This window comes from Budorcas taxicolor, chromosome 1, assembly GCF_023091745.1.
Source record: "Budorcas taxicolor isolate Tak-1 chromosome 1, Takin1.1, whole genome shotgun sequence".
Lineage (NCBI taxonomy): Eukaryota > Metazoa > Chordata > Mammalia > Artiodactyla > Bovidae > Budorcas > Budorcas taxicolor.
This window is the reverse complement of record NC_068910.1, coordinates 41,508,556-41,523,245: the sequence shown is the minus strand read 5'-3', so window position 1 is coordinate 41,523,245 and position 14,690 is coordinate 41,508,556. Positions and strand designations below refer to the sequence as shown.

Here is a 14,690-nt window from a genome sequence, read left to right as displayed (position 1 = left end):
GAGAAAAAAAAGGAGGAAATAAAAAAAAAGGAAATTGGTTACTCACGAAAGAAAATGTTACTTCTGCTTACAGAATTTTAGAAATCAGGAGTGTGTCACCCCAGGCAGAAAACAGCTCTTCTGGAAAAATCTGAACTACCCTAGGAAAAAGATTCTAGATATTGACATAGAGACATTTTCTAAGAGAATGGACACCTAGATGCCTGACCAGTCCACTGAGAGGCCTATCAGCTGACAAGTTTTGCCCATGTATGTAGAATTTTCTTGTGTCTTACTCAAATGGGAACTGCCAGAAATGACCCATCATTGTGGAAAATCCACAATATAAAACAGAAACCAAATAAATAAGAAAAAGGAAACTGGTGTGAGGTATGGAGAAGAAATTATACACACACACACAAAAGTAGCTAAATGAGAATCAGGATCTCTATTATTAAGAACAAGAAAGATAGTCAAGAATAAGAAAGAAACAACAATAAAAAAGAGATCTTAGTTATTAAAAGTATGAAATTAAAATTATGTTAGAAGAGATAAAGGCCAAAGAACTAAATAGACATTTCTCCGAAGAAGACAGACATATGGCTAACAAACACATGAAAAGATGCTCAACGTCACTCATTATCAGAGAAATACAAATCAAAACGACAATGAGGTAACATTTCATGCCAGTCAGAATGGCTGTGATCCAAAAGTCTACAAGCAATAAATGCTGGAGAGGGTGTGGAGAAAAGGGAACCCTCTTACACTGTTGGTGGGAATGCAAACTAGTACAGCCACTATGGAGAACAGTGAGGAGAACCCTTAAAAAACTGGAAATAGAACTGCCATACAACCCAGCAATCCCACTGCTGGGCATACACACCGAGGAAACCAGAATTGAAAGAAACATGTGTACCCCAATGTTCATTGGAGCACTGTTTATAATAGCCAGGACATGGAAGCAACCTAGATGTCCATCAGCAGATGAATGGATAAGAAAGCTGTGGTACATATAACAATAGAGTATTCAGTTCAGTTCAGTTCAGTCGCTCAGTCGTGTGTGACTGTTTGCGACCCCATGAATCGCAGCACACCAGGCCTCCCTGTCCATCACCATCTCCCGGAGCTCACTCAGACTCACGTCCATTGAGTCCATGATGCCATCCAGCCATCTCATCCTCGGTTGTCCCCTTCTCCTCCTGCCCCCAAACCTTCCCAGCATCAGAGTCTTTTCCAATAAGTCAACTCTTCGCATGAGGTGGCCAAAGTACTGGAGTTTCAGCTTTAAAATCATTCCTTCCAAAGAAATCCCAGGGTTGATCTCCTTCAGAATGGACTGGTTGGATCTCCTTGCAGTCCAAGTGACTCTCAAGAGTCTTCTCCAACACCACAGTTCAAAAGCATCAATTCTTCAGCGCTCAGCCTTATTCACAGTCCAACTCTCACATCCATACATGACCACTGGAAAAACCATATCCTTGACTAGACAGACCTTAGTTGGCAAAGTAATGTCTCTGCTTTAGAATATACAACCTAGGTTAGTCATAACTTTTCTTCCAAGGAGAAAGCGTCTTTAATTTCATGGCTGCAATCACCATCTGCAGTGATTTTGGAGCCCAAAAAATTAAAGTCTGACACTGTTTCCACTGTTTCCCCATCTATTTCCCATGAAGTGATGGGACCAGATGCCATGATCTTCATTTTCTGAATGTTGAGCTTTAAGCCAACTTTTTTGCTCTCCTCTTTCATTTTCATCATGAGGCTTTTTAGCTCCTCTTCACTTTCTGCCATAAGGGTGGTGTCATCTGCATATCTGAGGTTATTGATATTTCTCCCGGCAATCTTGATTCCAGCTTGTGTTTCTTCCAGTCCACGTTTCTCATGATGTACTCTGCATAGAAGTTAAATAAGCAGGGTTTCAATATACAGCCTTGACGCACTCCTTTTCCTATTTGGAACCAGTCTATTTTTCCATGTCCAGTTCTAACTGTTGCTTCCTGACGTGCATACAGATTTCTCGAGGCAGGTTAGGTGGTCTGGTATTCCCATCTCTTTCAGAATTTTCCACAGTTTATTGTGATCCACAGACTTTGGCATAGTCAATAAAGCAGAAATAGATGTTTTTCTGGAACTCTCTTGCTTTTTCCATAATTCATTGGAGGTTGGCAATTTGATCTCTGGTTCCTCTGCCTTTTCTGAAACCAGCTTGAATATCAGGGAGTTCACGGTTCACGTACTGGTGAAGCCTGGCTTGGAGAATTTTGAGCATTACTTTACTAGTATGTGAGATGAGTGTAATTGTTCGGTAGTTTGAGCATTCTTTGGCATTGCCTTTCTTTGGGATTGGAATGAAAACTGACCTTTTACAGTCCTGTGGCCACTGCTGAGTTTTCCAAATTTGCTGGCATATTGAGTGCAGCACTTTCACAGCATCATCTTTCAGGATTTGAAATAGCTCAACTGGAATCCCATCACCTCCACTAGCTTTGTTCGTAGTGATGCTTTCTAAGGACCACTTGACTTCACTTTCCAAGATGTCTGGCTCTAGATTAGTGATCACATCATCATGATTATCTGGGTCATGAAGATCTTTTTTGTACAGTTATTCTGTGTATTCTTGCCACCGCTTCTTAATATCTTCTGCTTCTGTTAGGTCCAGACCATTTCTGTCCTTTATCGAGCCCATCTTTGCATGAAATGTTCCCTTGGTATCTCTAATTTTCTTAAAGAGATCTCTAGTCTTTCCCATTCTGTTCTTTTCCTCTATTTCTTTGCATTGATTGCTGAAGAAGGCTTTCTTATCTCTTCTTGCTGTTCTTTGGAACTTTGCATTCAGATGCTTATATCTTTCCTTTTCTCCTTTGCTTTTTGCCTCTCTTCTTTTCACAGCTATTTGTAAGGCCTCCCCAGACAGCCATTTTGCTTTTTGCATTTCTTTTCCATGGGGATGGTCTTGATCCCTGTCTCCTGTACAATGTCACGAACCTCATTCCATAGTTCATCAGGCACTCTTATCTATCAGATCTAGGCCCTTGAATCTATTTCTCTCTTCCACTGTATAATCATAAGGGATTTGATTTAGGTCATACCTGAATGGTCTAGTGGTTTTCCCTACTTTCTTCAATTTGAGTCTGGATTTGGTAATAAGGAGTTCATGATCTGAGCCACAGTCAGCTCCTGGTCTTGTTTTTGTTGACTGTATAGAGCTTCTCCATCTTTGGCTGCAAAGAATATAATCAATCTGATTTCGGTGTTGACCATCTGATGATGTCCATGTGTAGAGTCTTCTCTTGTGTTGTTGGAAGAGGGTGTTTGCCATGATCAGTGCATTTTCTTGGCAAAACTCTATTAGTCTTTGCCCTGCTTCATTCCGTATTCCAAGGCCACATTTGCCTGTTACTCCAGATGTTTCCTGACTTCCTACTTTTGCATTCCAGTCCCCTATAATGAAAAGGACATCTTTTTTGGGTGTTAGTTCTAAACGGTCTTGTAGGTCTTCATAAAACCGTTCAACTTCAGTTTCTTTAGCATTACTGGTTGGGGCATAGACTTGGATAACTGTGATATTGAATGGTTTGCCTTGGAGACGAACAGAGATCATTCTGTCATTTTTGAGATTGCATCCAAGTACTGCATTTTGGACTCTTTTGGAGTATTACACAGCCATTAAAAAGAATTCATTTGAATCAGTTCTAATGAGGTGGATGAAACTGGAGCCTATTATACAGAGTGAAGTAAGTCAGAAAGAAAAACACCAATACAGTATGCTAATGCATATATATGGAATTTAGAAAGATGGTAACGATAACCCTGTATGTGAGACAGCAAAAGAGACACAGATGTATAGAACAGTTTTTTGGACTCTGTGGGAGAGGGAGAGGGTGGGATGATTTGGGAGAATGGCATTGAAACATGTATAATATCATATAAGAAACGAATCGCCAGTCCAGGTTTGAGGCATGATACTGGATGCTTGCGGCTAGTGCACTGGGATGACCCAGAGGGATGCTATGGGGAGAGAGGAGGGGTGGGGGTTCAGGATGGGGAACATGTGTACACCTGTGGCGGATTCATGTTGATGTATGGCAAAACCAATACAATATTGTAAAGTAATTAAGCTCCAATTAAAATAAATAAATTTATATTTTAAAAAAATTAAAAAAGATAAAGTATAAAGTGAAGAAATATTTTCAGAAAGGAAAACAATATCAAAAAGGTATAGCATATATAAGAAAAGATGAGTATCTTAAAGAAAGAAACACAGAAAGACTTACATCCAACTAACAGTATTTCAAGAACAAATGTAAAGAGAAATTAAAGTAATTTTAAACATAATTTTTAATGAAAAAAAAATCCAAGGAATTGAAAGTATGACTTTTCAAATTCAAGGGACTCACTCCAGTATTCTTGCCTGGAGGATCCGACGGACGGAGGAGCCTGGTGGGCTTCAGTCTATGGGGATGCAAAGAGTCGGACATGACTGAGACTAAAACACACGCACACATCCAGCAAATTAACAGGGAAAAACCAAACATGTCAGAGAACTACAATTTCTGAATAAAGTGAGAATAAAGCTTCCAAGGGAAAATTGGGACTATTGGAAAGTAATAAGAAGCAGAATATTGCCAACCTCTCCAGAGAGAGAGAGGGAAAAAAAAAAAAAAATGAATGATGGAGTAATGCCTTCCAAATTTTGAGGGAAAAAAAGTTGTAATCTAGAATTCTAATATTTAACACATATAGAATCTCTATACAAATAGAGAATCCCTATACAAATAGAACTGGCCTATAGATAGATGTGTATGGATGGAGAGAGGGAGGGACAGGTGGATGGATGGATGGATAGATAGATATTCAGGGGATAGTAAAGATTTTTTGATCCAAACTCAGACTCTCAAATTCCTTGCAAGTTATGAGTTCTATAACTTATCAGTCACCATAGATAGCTGCTATAAATCATTTATTTGCCTGGAATGATGTATTTAAAAATAACTATGTGACCACACCTTACATTTCCAACTAGTAATTAAGTGCGGAGGCAGGTGAAGAATATTTTTAGTCATAAACACAAAAAATGCTTTTCTTTAATTCATCCTTTACTAGAAAATTACTGGAGGGTACATTATAGCTCCCATAAAGAAACTAAATGATGAATAAAAATAAAAGAAATGGAGAGAGAAAGAAAACAAAAAAGTTAAAATAATAAAGACCAGCCTAGTTTAAAACAGAAAGATGGAGTGGGAGGGAAATGTACAGAAAAGCAATGGAACTCAGAAATTATTTTTTAAATATATATATATACACACACACATATAAACATAAGAGAAAAGTGATAACCTAGGACATTAACAATAAAATACTAAAGATAACTATGCAAGTTAAAAATCTGTCATATTAATTTGATGAATGAAAAAGCTACCCCTAAAATCACATCATGGAAAAAATACTGCTGTAGTACATAATATTTACATGCTCATAATGTCAACTCTGAGTTTTACTAAATGGAAATCTGATAGTACAATACTAGGAAGATAAAGGAGGTATGAGACAAGTTCTATATAACGTAAGAGGAATTAATAGACAATATTTTAAATTAATGTTTCCAAAATAGCAATACAGGCACATTTGAGGAAGACCTAAAGAATTAGTTTCAAGAATCAAAATAATTGCTCAAGAAGAACAGAACCAGAGAGTGTGATGGGATGGAAAAGGATGCTAGGGCTTTGCAGAAAAAGTATTTTAATTATATTTTTGTTTCTCTTCAATTATGTGCATTTATTATTTTCACACAATCAATCATTTATACTCTTGAGTTAGAGATACCGTCTCTATTAATCTAACCAAAGGGTATGATCGCTGACGCTGTCAAAATCATACATTCATTACTGGAGACAACCTAAACGCAGAGCAGCAGGGAAGTGGCTAAAGAAATGACAGTGCGTCTGAAGGATGCGTTAGAGACCAGTGAGAAACACACAGAGCTCAATTTCTGCAAGCTACTGTTAAGAACAAAAAAAGTCACATTAAAAAAAACTGCAAATGATTAGTCATTTCTTACAATAATGAAAACTGGCCTGCATAAATGATTAGATGCATAGTTAAAAGTATAGGGTTGTATGAGAGCACAGAAAAATATGGATAATATGTAATTCATTGTTAAAGACAATTCATTGAGAACCTGCTGATGAAGTATGAAAAGGATGCGAGAATCCAACTGAAACAATGTAAGAAAGACAAATTGATGTAAAAACAAAAAAAAATATTCACCTTAATATGCTTACATAAAAGTGTGGGTTAATTTATTAAGAGAAATAAGATTAAACTGTTTAAACATATTATAGTATTGAAAGTGAGATGTGAACCATAAAAATTAGAATATCAAATAAAAATATCAGATGTGAATCTGAATCTACTGGGGAAAATTTTTAGAATAAACTGCAAATGTTAAACAAGAATTTTATTAGTGGTTATCTCTGAGTGTTAAGATATTAAGTTTTACAGGGGATTACTTACAATCATGGTTTGTGATTATTCTAAACTTTCATTTTTTTAGATAATCAGGGAGCAGAGTAAAGCTAGGAATTCCTTTTATTAAAATGCAACAACAAAAATATTTCCATTATTTTCCAATGGTTTAAAATAGCCACATAGTGTTACTTTTATGATCAGAAAAACAGTGTCTCAGGAACAGAATACACTCTTGTCTAACATTCAAATGATCAATACCCATGCCTGATTGAGCACTTATCTTAGCTTCAAAATCTAGATATTAATGTCTTCTCACTGGTATTCTCCGGCAAAGTATTTGAAGTTAATGTTCTAAGAAATCTCAAAATTTCCCATCTACAGTGTAAATCTTCTGAGAAAAGAAATAACATAACATTGTGGGTTATCAGACATCAGTGGGCTTAAGCTCATGTTTTGGAAGATATGCACTTGATTTTTATTACTGTAGCCAAGAACTATTACTGCTATCACTTCTTTGAGTCATAGTACACAATGGTTCCAACACACAAATTCCCATGCAAAAAAATGATGAGCATAGCTATTGAGCTGATTATATACCTTTTAACACTGCCAATTAAAACCATACACTATCTGCAAATGAAGGATATTACAACCAATTAGGCGTCATAGCTATTAGCAACAAATCTTTTAAGTGCCATGTACATGAACATATGCCATATTTTAAAATGTCCAAAATATGTAAGAAAATCATATATGAGATGATTAAGAGAAGTATGAGTTGACAAATCTGGAGCAAAAAAAAGAAAAAGTCATATCATAAAAACAAAGTGCCTTGAATAACTAAATCACAAAGTGTGGAAGAAAATGCCCTAAGAGCAACAGAATCAGTTCTTTGTAAGGAGACAAATACACATTTAAGGGGTGACAGAAATAGTTTCACACAAAAGGGCATGTCTGAAAAACAGACAGAATTTCAACAGGTAGAGAAGGAAAGAAGAAACATCATGAGCCAAGACCGTGATGGAGGAGCTGTTAGGGTACACTGACGAGTCAGTCATGCGTCTTAGGTGGAGAACTGGGTGCATGAAGGTGGGGTCTACATGAAAAAACAGGACCATATTTTAATGCATCATGAAGTTCAGAGAGAGAGGCTTGTACTTAAAATTATTTTTTTTTCTGAATTATTTTTTTTCTGAAATCTTTAGTTTATTTTTAAAACATAAGGCAAACAGAATTTTAAAGTAATTTTTCTTTTTCCTATTTATTACCCAGGTTTCAGATGGCATATCAAACACATTCAGCTTTTCTTCTCAAAGCCCAATAGCTTTGAGTCTCAAAATTTTTCTGCTATAAGTATTTTTAGAAAGTTTATTAATATCCAGGTATCTTACCCACCCTATACCTAGGCTGCCTGTGGATCTTTAGGCTGTATTAGGATGCAGAGAGAACCAGATATTTTAAGAAAAGCAGAAGTAAGTTGTATTTCAATGCAGACAGAAGAAAGGGCACATAACCAAGAACAAACACAATTTTGGCATCAACCTGAAGAATAATGTCAAGAGAGCTAAACTAACTCTAGCCCTCAAAGGATACTGACAATAACACAAAGCTTTTGTTTTTGAGCCTTGTCAAAGCTAGAAGAGAAAGGAAATAGCTCTATTCCCTTGGGGGAGGTGGTGAGGAATGTTGGTGCAAGTGTTTGTTTATTTATTTATTTTTAATATATATTTTATTATTAAAAATAATAAATAAAATATATATTAAAATTATTAAATAGTGGACACTGCACTGGGCATTTCATACATTCATTCAGTGATGTGTACTGAGCGTCCACCACTAACTGAGCAATGTGCTAGGGGCTAAGGATATGAAAGGAAGTCAAAAGGGGCATCACCTCCATTTTAATGATGCCTTCAGACTAGTGGAGAATATAGACTCCAATTACATGATCAAAGAGTACAAAATGCCCTCAGTGACATTAACTATGCAACCAAGCTGTTATGACAAATTTTCCAAAGCTACACTGTTTGGAGGCATCTTTCAGAAGCAACACTACTGACAGCGCTGGAATGAAGTGGGGAAGGGACGCATTCCAGCAAGCGGGAAGAGAATGAGCAATGGCCTGGAAAGGAAGAAACACAAAGGCCCCCTCACCTACAGCACACAAGCCATGAGCGGGCATGGAAGGAAATAAGGTTAGAAAAGTACGAGTCCACATTATCATAGAAAGTGCAAATGGATTTGCTGATGGGAAAACTGAGACCTCAAAGAGCTGGAGTAGAAGGGTGTGGGATGGGACTTGCCCAAGGTGAGACAGTGGTCATAGCAAAAAAAAAAAAAAAAAAAACCTCAGGTATCTTGACTTGAGGTTTAATGCTCTTCTCATTTAATAGTCCTGCCACCCACAGTCACAGCTCAGGGCTGGGAAGATGGGTGGACTCAGGGGAAGCATGGGGAACACACAAGGAAGGGAAACACCGGACTGGCCGACTGGTGCGGGGGTGTGTAATGGCCTGGACCCTTCAACTTTGTCCTTGATATAAGATGATCACTTTCAAATTAAATGAGTTATTATCTGAACTATAAGACAAACAGTTAAAAAATCCAAACAGAGCTTTTCCATCTGCAGAGGCGTAAAGTGATACCACCTCTTTGGAAGACAATATTCACATTTAAGAAAGCACACATCTTTGTCCCAGAAACTCTTTTTCCAGGAATTTATGTTTTAAATAGTTATTAATACAAAAGTAATATATTTATGTATTATTATTTGCATTATGTTAATGCATCTATACATTGTAAAGGATGTGTACATTAATGTCATATTCTGGCACACACAGATTTGTGGAAAACAAAGGTTCAGTTCAGTTCAGTTCAGTTCAGTCACTCAGTCATGTCCGACTCTTTGCGACCCCATGAATCGCAGCGCGCCAGGCCTCCCTGTCCATCACCAACTCCCGGGGTTCACTCAGACTCGCGTCCGTCGAGTCCGTGATGCCATCCAGCCATCTCATCCTCTGTCGTCCCCTTCTCCTCCTGCCCCCAATCCCTCCCAGCATCAGAGTCTTTTCCAATGAGTCAACTCTGCACATGAGGTGGCCAAAGTACTGGAGTTTCAGCTTTAGTATCATTCCTTCCAAAGAAATCTCCTTCAGAATGGACTGGTTGGGTCTCCTTGCAGTCCAAGGGACTCTCAAGAGTCTTCTCCAACACCACAGTTCAAAAGCATCAGTTCTTTGGTGCTCAGCCTTCTTCACAGTCCAACTCTCACATCCATACACGACCACAGGAAAAACCATAGCCTTGACTAAACGGACCTTAGTCGGCAAAGTAATGTCTCTGCTTTTGAATATACTATCTAGGTTGATCATAACTTTTCTTCCAAGGAGTAAGCATCTTTTAATTTCATGGCTGCAGTCACCATCTGCAGTGATTTTGGAACCCAAAATAAAGTCTGACACTGTTTCCACTGTTTCCCCATCTATTTCCCATGAAGTAATGGGACCGGATGCCACGATCTTCGTTTTCTGAATGTTGAGCTTTAAGCCAACTTTTTCACTCTCCACTTTCACTTTCATCAAGAGGAAGGTAATTTATAATCACACAAGAAGAAGTAGAAGTGAAGTCACTCAGTCATGTCTGACTCGTTTTGACCCTGTGGACTGTGTAGCCTACCAGGCTTCTCTGCCCATGGAATTTTCCAGGCAAGAGTACTGGAGTGGGTTGCCATTTCCTTCTCCAGGGGATCATCCCAACCCAGGGATCGAACCCAGGTCTCCTGCACTGCAGGCAGATACTTTACCATCTGAGCCACCAGGGAAGCCCCTAATAATCGCACAAGTCTGTAACCAAATGTCAATCAGTTCGAGAGCGGTTAGATAAACGACAGCAAATACATAAAACGAAATTCTGTGTGGCTGTTGAAAAGTACTGACATTCTGAGACCTCCATGATGAAAGAATAAGCCAAGGTGAGAGCAGGGGTAGAACAAGATAATACACAGTGTTCTACCATTTGTGTAAAAATGTACACACTGCCTCTAGAAAAATACACAAATATTACAAAATATACAGCTGCACTACAAAATACAAAAATTACAAAATACAGAGTTATTATTAGTATCTGGAAAGGAGAACCTGTTAGCTAGAGGACAAAATGAGTCCAACTTCTTTTTCATTTCTAGATTTCTCAACACTTTTTGATTTTTTAAATCAGTGGTAATTACTGTTCGCTAAAAAGAAATGGTAAGGATTCGCGACTGAGGCGGCAGTGGTCAGGAAACAACACAGGGCAAATCTGTATTCTATAAGCAATTTCAAAGGTTAGCACCCCATGGCTTGGCCAAGAATGCAAGTAATGAGCTAAAAGGGAAAGTCAAATTTGTATTCAGATTTTTGACATCAAAGAGCATCAAGGTAAAGAGACAGAAGAAAAAGTGGACTGGAAAATGCAGACACATGACCAGCTTGGTTTTGAATATCCAAAGTCCAAAGCAGAAGCAATACTTCTAGAAATAGAAGGCATTTTTCTTTTACATTAGAAGAACTATTAGAAGAACTACTCTTCAGATAAAAGTTTGTTGGTGCACTGGAATGACCCAGACGGATGGTATGGGGTGGGAGATGGGAGTGGGGTTCAGGATTGGGAACACGTGTACACCCGTGGTGGATTCATGTTGATGTATGACAAAACCAATACAATATTGTAAAGTAAAAATAATAATAATAATAATAAATAAATAAATAAAAATAAAAGAACCTTTAAAAGGTCCAGTGGTTTTCTCCTTTTACAAGTCACTGAAAGCAGTTCTTTAGCAAATATGGGGGGAACTACGTGGCAGGAACAGGCTGCTGCTTCCACGGTTCGCTCTAACTTCTGTAGGGGTAGAAAGCACGAACGGACCTTGCCACCGTGTAATTGTCAATTTGATTCTATGCTATCTTTTCCCTTTCTATGCCAGCACTCTGATCTTTCTGTCCCCTAAACTACAACATGCATGTTAATGAATTTCACCAGGCAGCCTTACTTGATATCCTCATCGTTGGCAAAAAGGACGACGGCCCTGGAGTTGGGGGTGTCCAGGAGCTGCTTGATAATTTTGTCAAAGTCAATGGTCCTGTCTTTGCGTTCCTGAGGGATTCTCACGGACTGGGCAATGCAGAGCCCACCTGTTCAAGAAAAGAAAGCAGAATATCAATTAAGTTCCTGAAGAGATACCAAAGGAAGCAGGGAAAGTAGACAGGGAGGAGGGAATTATGAATTCTGAGTACACAGCTCTTCCTTGATGATCTTGCTGAATGAGCAAGGCTTAGGCTAGTAAGCTGAGTCCTAAGCTGTCATTCATACTTGGCATGCCTTCCATGGTATGGCATAGCCTCAATGCACTTGGAAACAGCCAGGTATGCCCAGGAATACCAATGATAGTGATTCTGGGGAGGTAGGTTGTGAAAATGTGTAGATGTCAGTTAGGTCAAGTTGGCTGACAGTGCTGCTGTACTTTATAGGACCACTGGTGACTTCAAGCACACTGAAGGTTGAGAGCCACTTAGACAGTGAAACTGGATGGGAGGCCTTTAAAATGAATGCTATATGCTACAAGAAAACCACAGTCAGCTGCTGCGAAATGAAGTTGCTGTGAAGCTGCTCAGTCGTGTCCGACTCTTCGTGACCCCATGGACTGTAGCCTACCAGGCTCCTCTGTCCATGGGATTTTCCAATCAGCTACAATATATATATTAAAGAAAAGTACTCAAAGAGATAAAACTCAGGTCAATTTCTTTTACTTTTCTGGTGTTTGCAGTCTCATAATTTTCCTCTTTCATATCCATCTCAGCTTTTCAAGCTCACAGACAATGGAATAAAAAAAAATAGAACAACAATAAGAATAAGATAAACTATTATAAATCACAGTAATAAATGTTTTTTGACTACATGCTATATACTCAGCCTACAAATAATGTGCTTTATGTATGTTACCTGATCTTAAAAACCTTAAAGGCAGTTAGCATTGCCCTTTCATGTTGGAAGAGAAGGGGATTAAATAAATAAATAGATGTATTTACTGCAGACTTCTCAAGGTTGTCATGCTATTAATTGGCTTATGATTTGCAGCCATTTATGAAACAACTGATATCCTCCTCACTACCCCAACTCTTGCTTAGTAGTTACTCCCCGATGTAGTGTTTTATAAAATACACCTTAAGAAAGGCTGGTATAGGCAAAAGGGGTAGAGAGGATATCTGGAGGTCAAGCCTCAAAGGTCATCCAATGGGCAGAAGACCTAGGGGCAGAGACAAGAGGAAAGCTTTGTTCTCTTTGTAACCTGGAGATGCCCATAACCAACGAGCTTATATCCAAAGCGCGGACAACTGTGTGGATGCTACCAGGTTTCCATAAATATAAAAAATATAAACTCTCTTCTAGAAGTGAGCCTCCATTACATTTTAATCCATTAACTTAATCAGTGTCAGCTCTCTGTAAGTGGCTCTCAACCTTCAGTGTGCTTGAAGTCACCAATGGTCCTATAAAGTACAGCAACACTGTTAGCCAACTTGACCTAACTGACATTTACAGAATAATCCCCAGGACAACAGAAGAATACACATTATTTTACAGTGAAAATGGAACATTCATTAAGCTGGACCATCTTCTGGATCATAAAAGGGAAAAATACCCTCAAATTTAAAAAAAAACCTTATGACCTGAGACCATAAGAGAATCAAACTAGAAATGAATAACAGAGAGATAACAGGAAAATCTCCATACACTTGGAAATTAAACAGCACACATTTAAATAACCCATGGGTCAAAAACGAAGTACCAAGAAATTTTAAAATATCTCTAAATGAAAACTAACCTGTAACATCTCAGAATGTATAGATTATAGCTAGACTGATGTTTACAGGAAAATAGTAATAATTAAACACTTAAGTTAGGAAAGAAGAAACACACAGAATCAGTAACCTAAGTTTCCACTTTAATAAATAAGACAAAGAAGAGCTAAATAACTCACCTTCCAAAAGGCAGAAAAGACCACAATGGTATATTACTACATAACTACCAAAATATCTTTTAAAAATAATGAAAATTTCAAATTCTGGAGAAGACGCAGAGCAACAGAAATGCTCATTCATCACTGGTAGAAACACACAATGGTACAAACAGTCTGGAAAATAGGTTGGCATTAAATGTTAAATATAGAGTTAACATATAAAGCAGTGGTTCCAATGCTAGGTGTTTTCCAAGTGAACTGAAAAGTTATGTTCACACAAATGTGTTCAAAATATTTGTAGAAACTTCATTCCTAATCACTAAAACTGAAAACAAGTAAGACATCTGTTAACAGGTGAATGGATAAATGAACCATAGTCCATGCAGGTGATAGGATATTTTTGAGCAACAAAAGGGAACTACTGATTCTCAGAAGAACATGAATGATTCAAAAATGCATTTTGCTAAGTGAAAAGGTCAAACCAAAAAGAATACATATTATATAATTCTACTCATATGACATTCCGGGGGAAAAAAAGCAAAACCATAGGGTTGGGAAACAGATTAGTGGATGTCAAGATTTAGGAGAGAGAAGAGGGGCTGGCCACAAAGGGAGTGCACAAGGACAGCTGGGCAGTGCATGAGGTCTGTATGGTATGTGATGTGGAAATGTGGCTCCCTACTTGTTAAAACTCAAAGAACAACGTGTCACAATAACTGGACTTTACTGTATGCAAAATCAACCAAGATATTAGGAGATGCAGACTGTGACAACTGAGGTGAATGGCATAAGAATGTACCAGAGCATTTCGCTGAAGGGGATGAGTGGAAGAGGAGTTGGCCTAAGCAACTTCTTAAAATAGTGTACAACCGGCAACTAAGCATAAAGACAAGAAGAACTGCACAGAAAATGCACTTGGATTTGTAAAATTTTCACAGGAGTTAGCAATACTGGAACAGCTTTCCATACTCAAGGTGAACAAAACAGGAAATGGATTGTAGATAAGGGGAGACAGGTTTCTCAGAGAGAGATGAAGAATTTATATATAAACAAGAGTGTGGCAAGAATGGACCATGCGGTGTGAGGGAGAGTCAGAGATAGGGTAAACTCATGGTGTATAGCGAGATCCTTCCACGGGTGGGTCATTTTATACATAAATACACGTACACATGGGTTAGTATACATATATACATATGTGCCTTACCACTATCCACTGAGAGAGTCTAGATATGATACTCCACAGCAACAAACA

The 14,690-nt window shown here is 38.1% G+C and overlaps 1 protein-coding gene across 1 annotated transcript in view; it reads right to left on the bottom strand.

The window, feature by feature from the left end:
* GRM7 (glutamate metabotropic receptor 7) overlaps positions 1-14,690 on the bottom strand; it is an 884,992-nt gene that overhangs the window by 409,127 nt on the left and 461,175 nt on the right. The window contains exon 3 of the mRNA XM_052637554.1: positions 11,474-11,615. Within this exon, the coding sequence (XP_052493514.1) occupies positions 11,474-11,615 (142 nt within the window). The remainder of the gene's footprint in view (positions 1-11,473; positions 11,616-14,690) is intronic.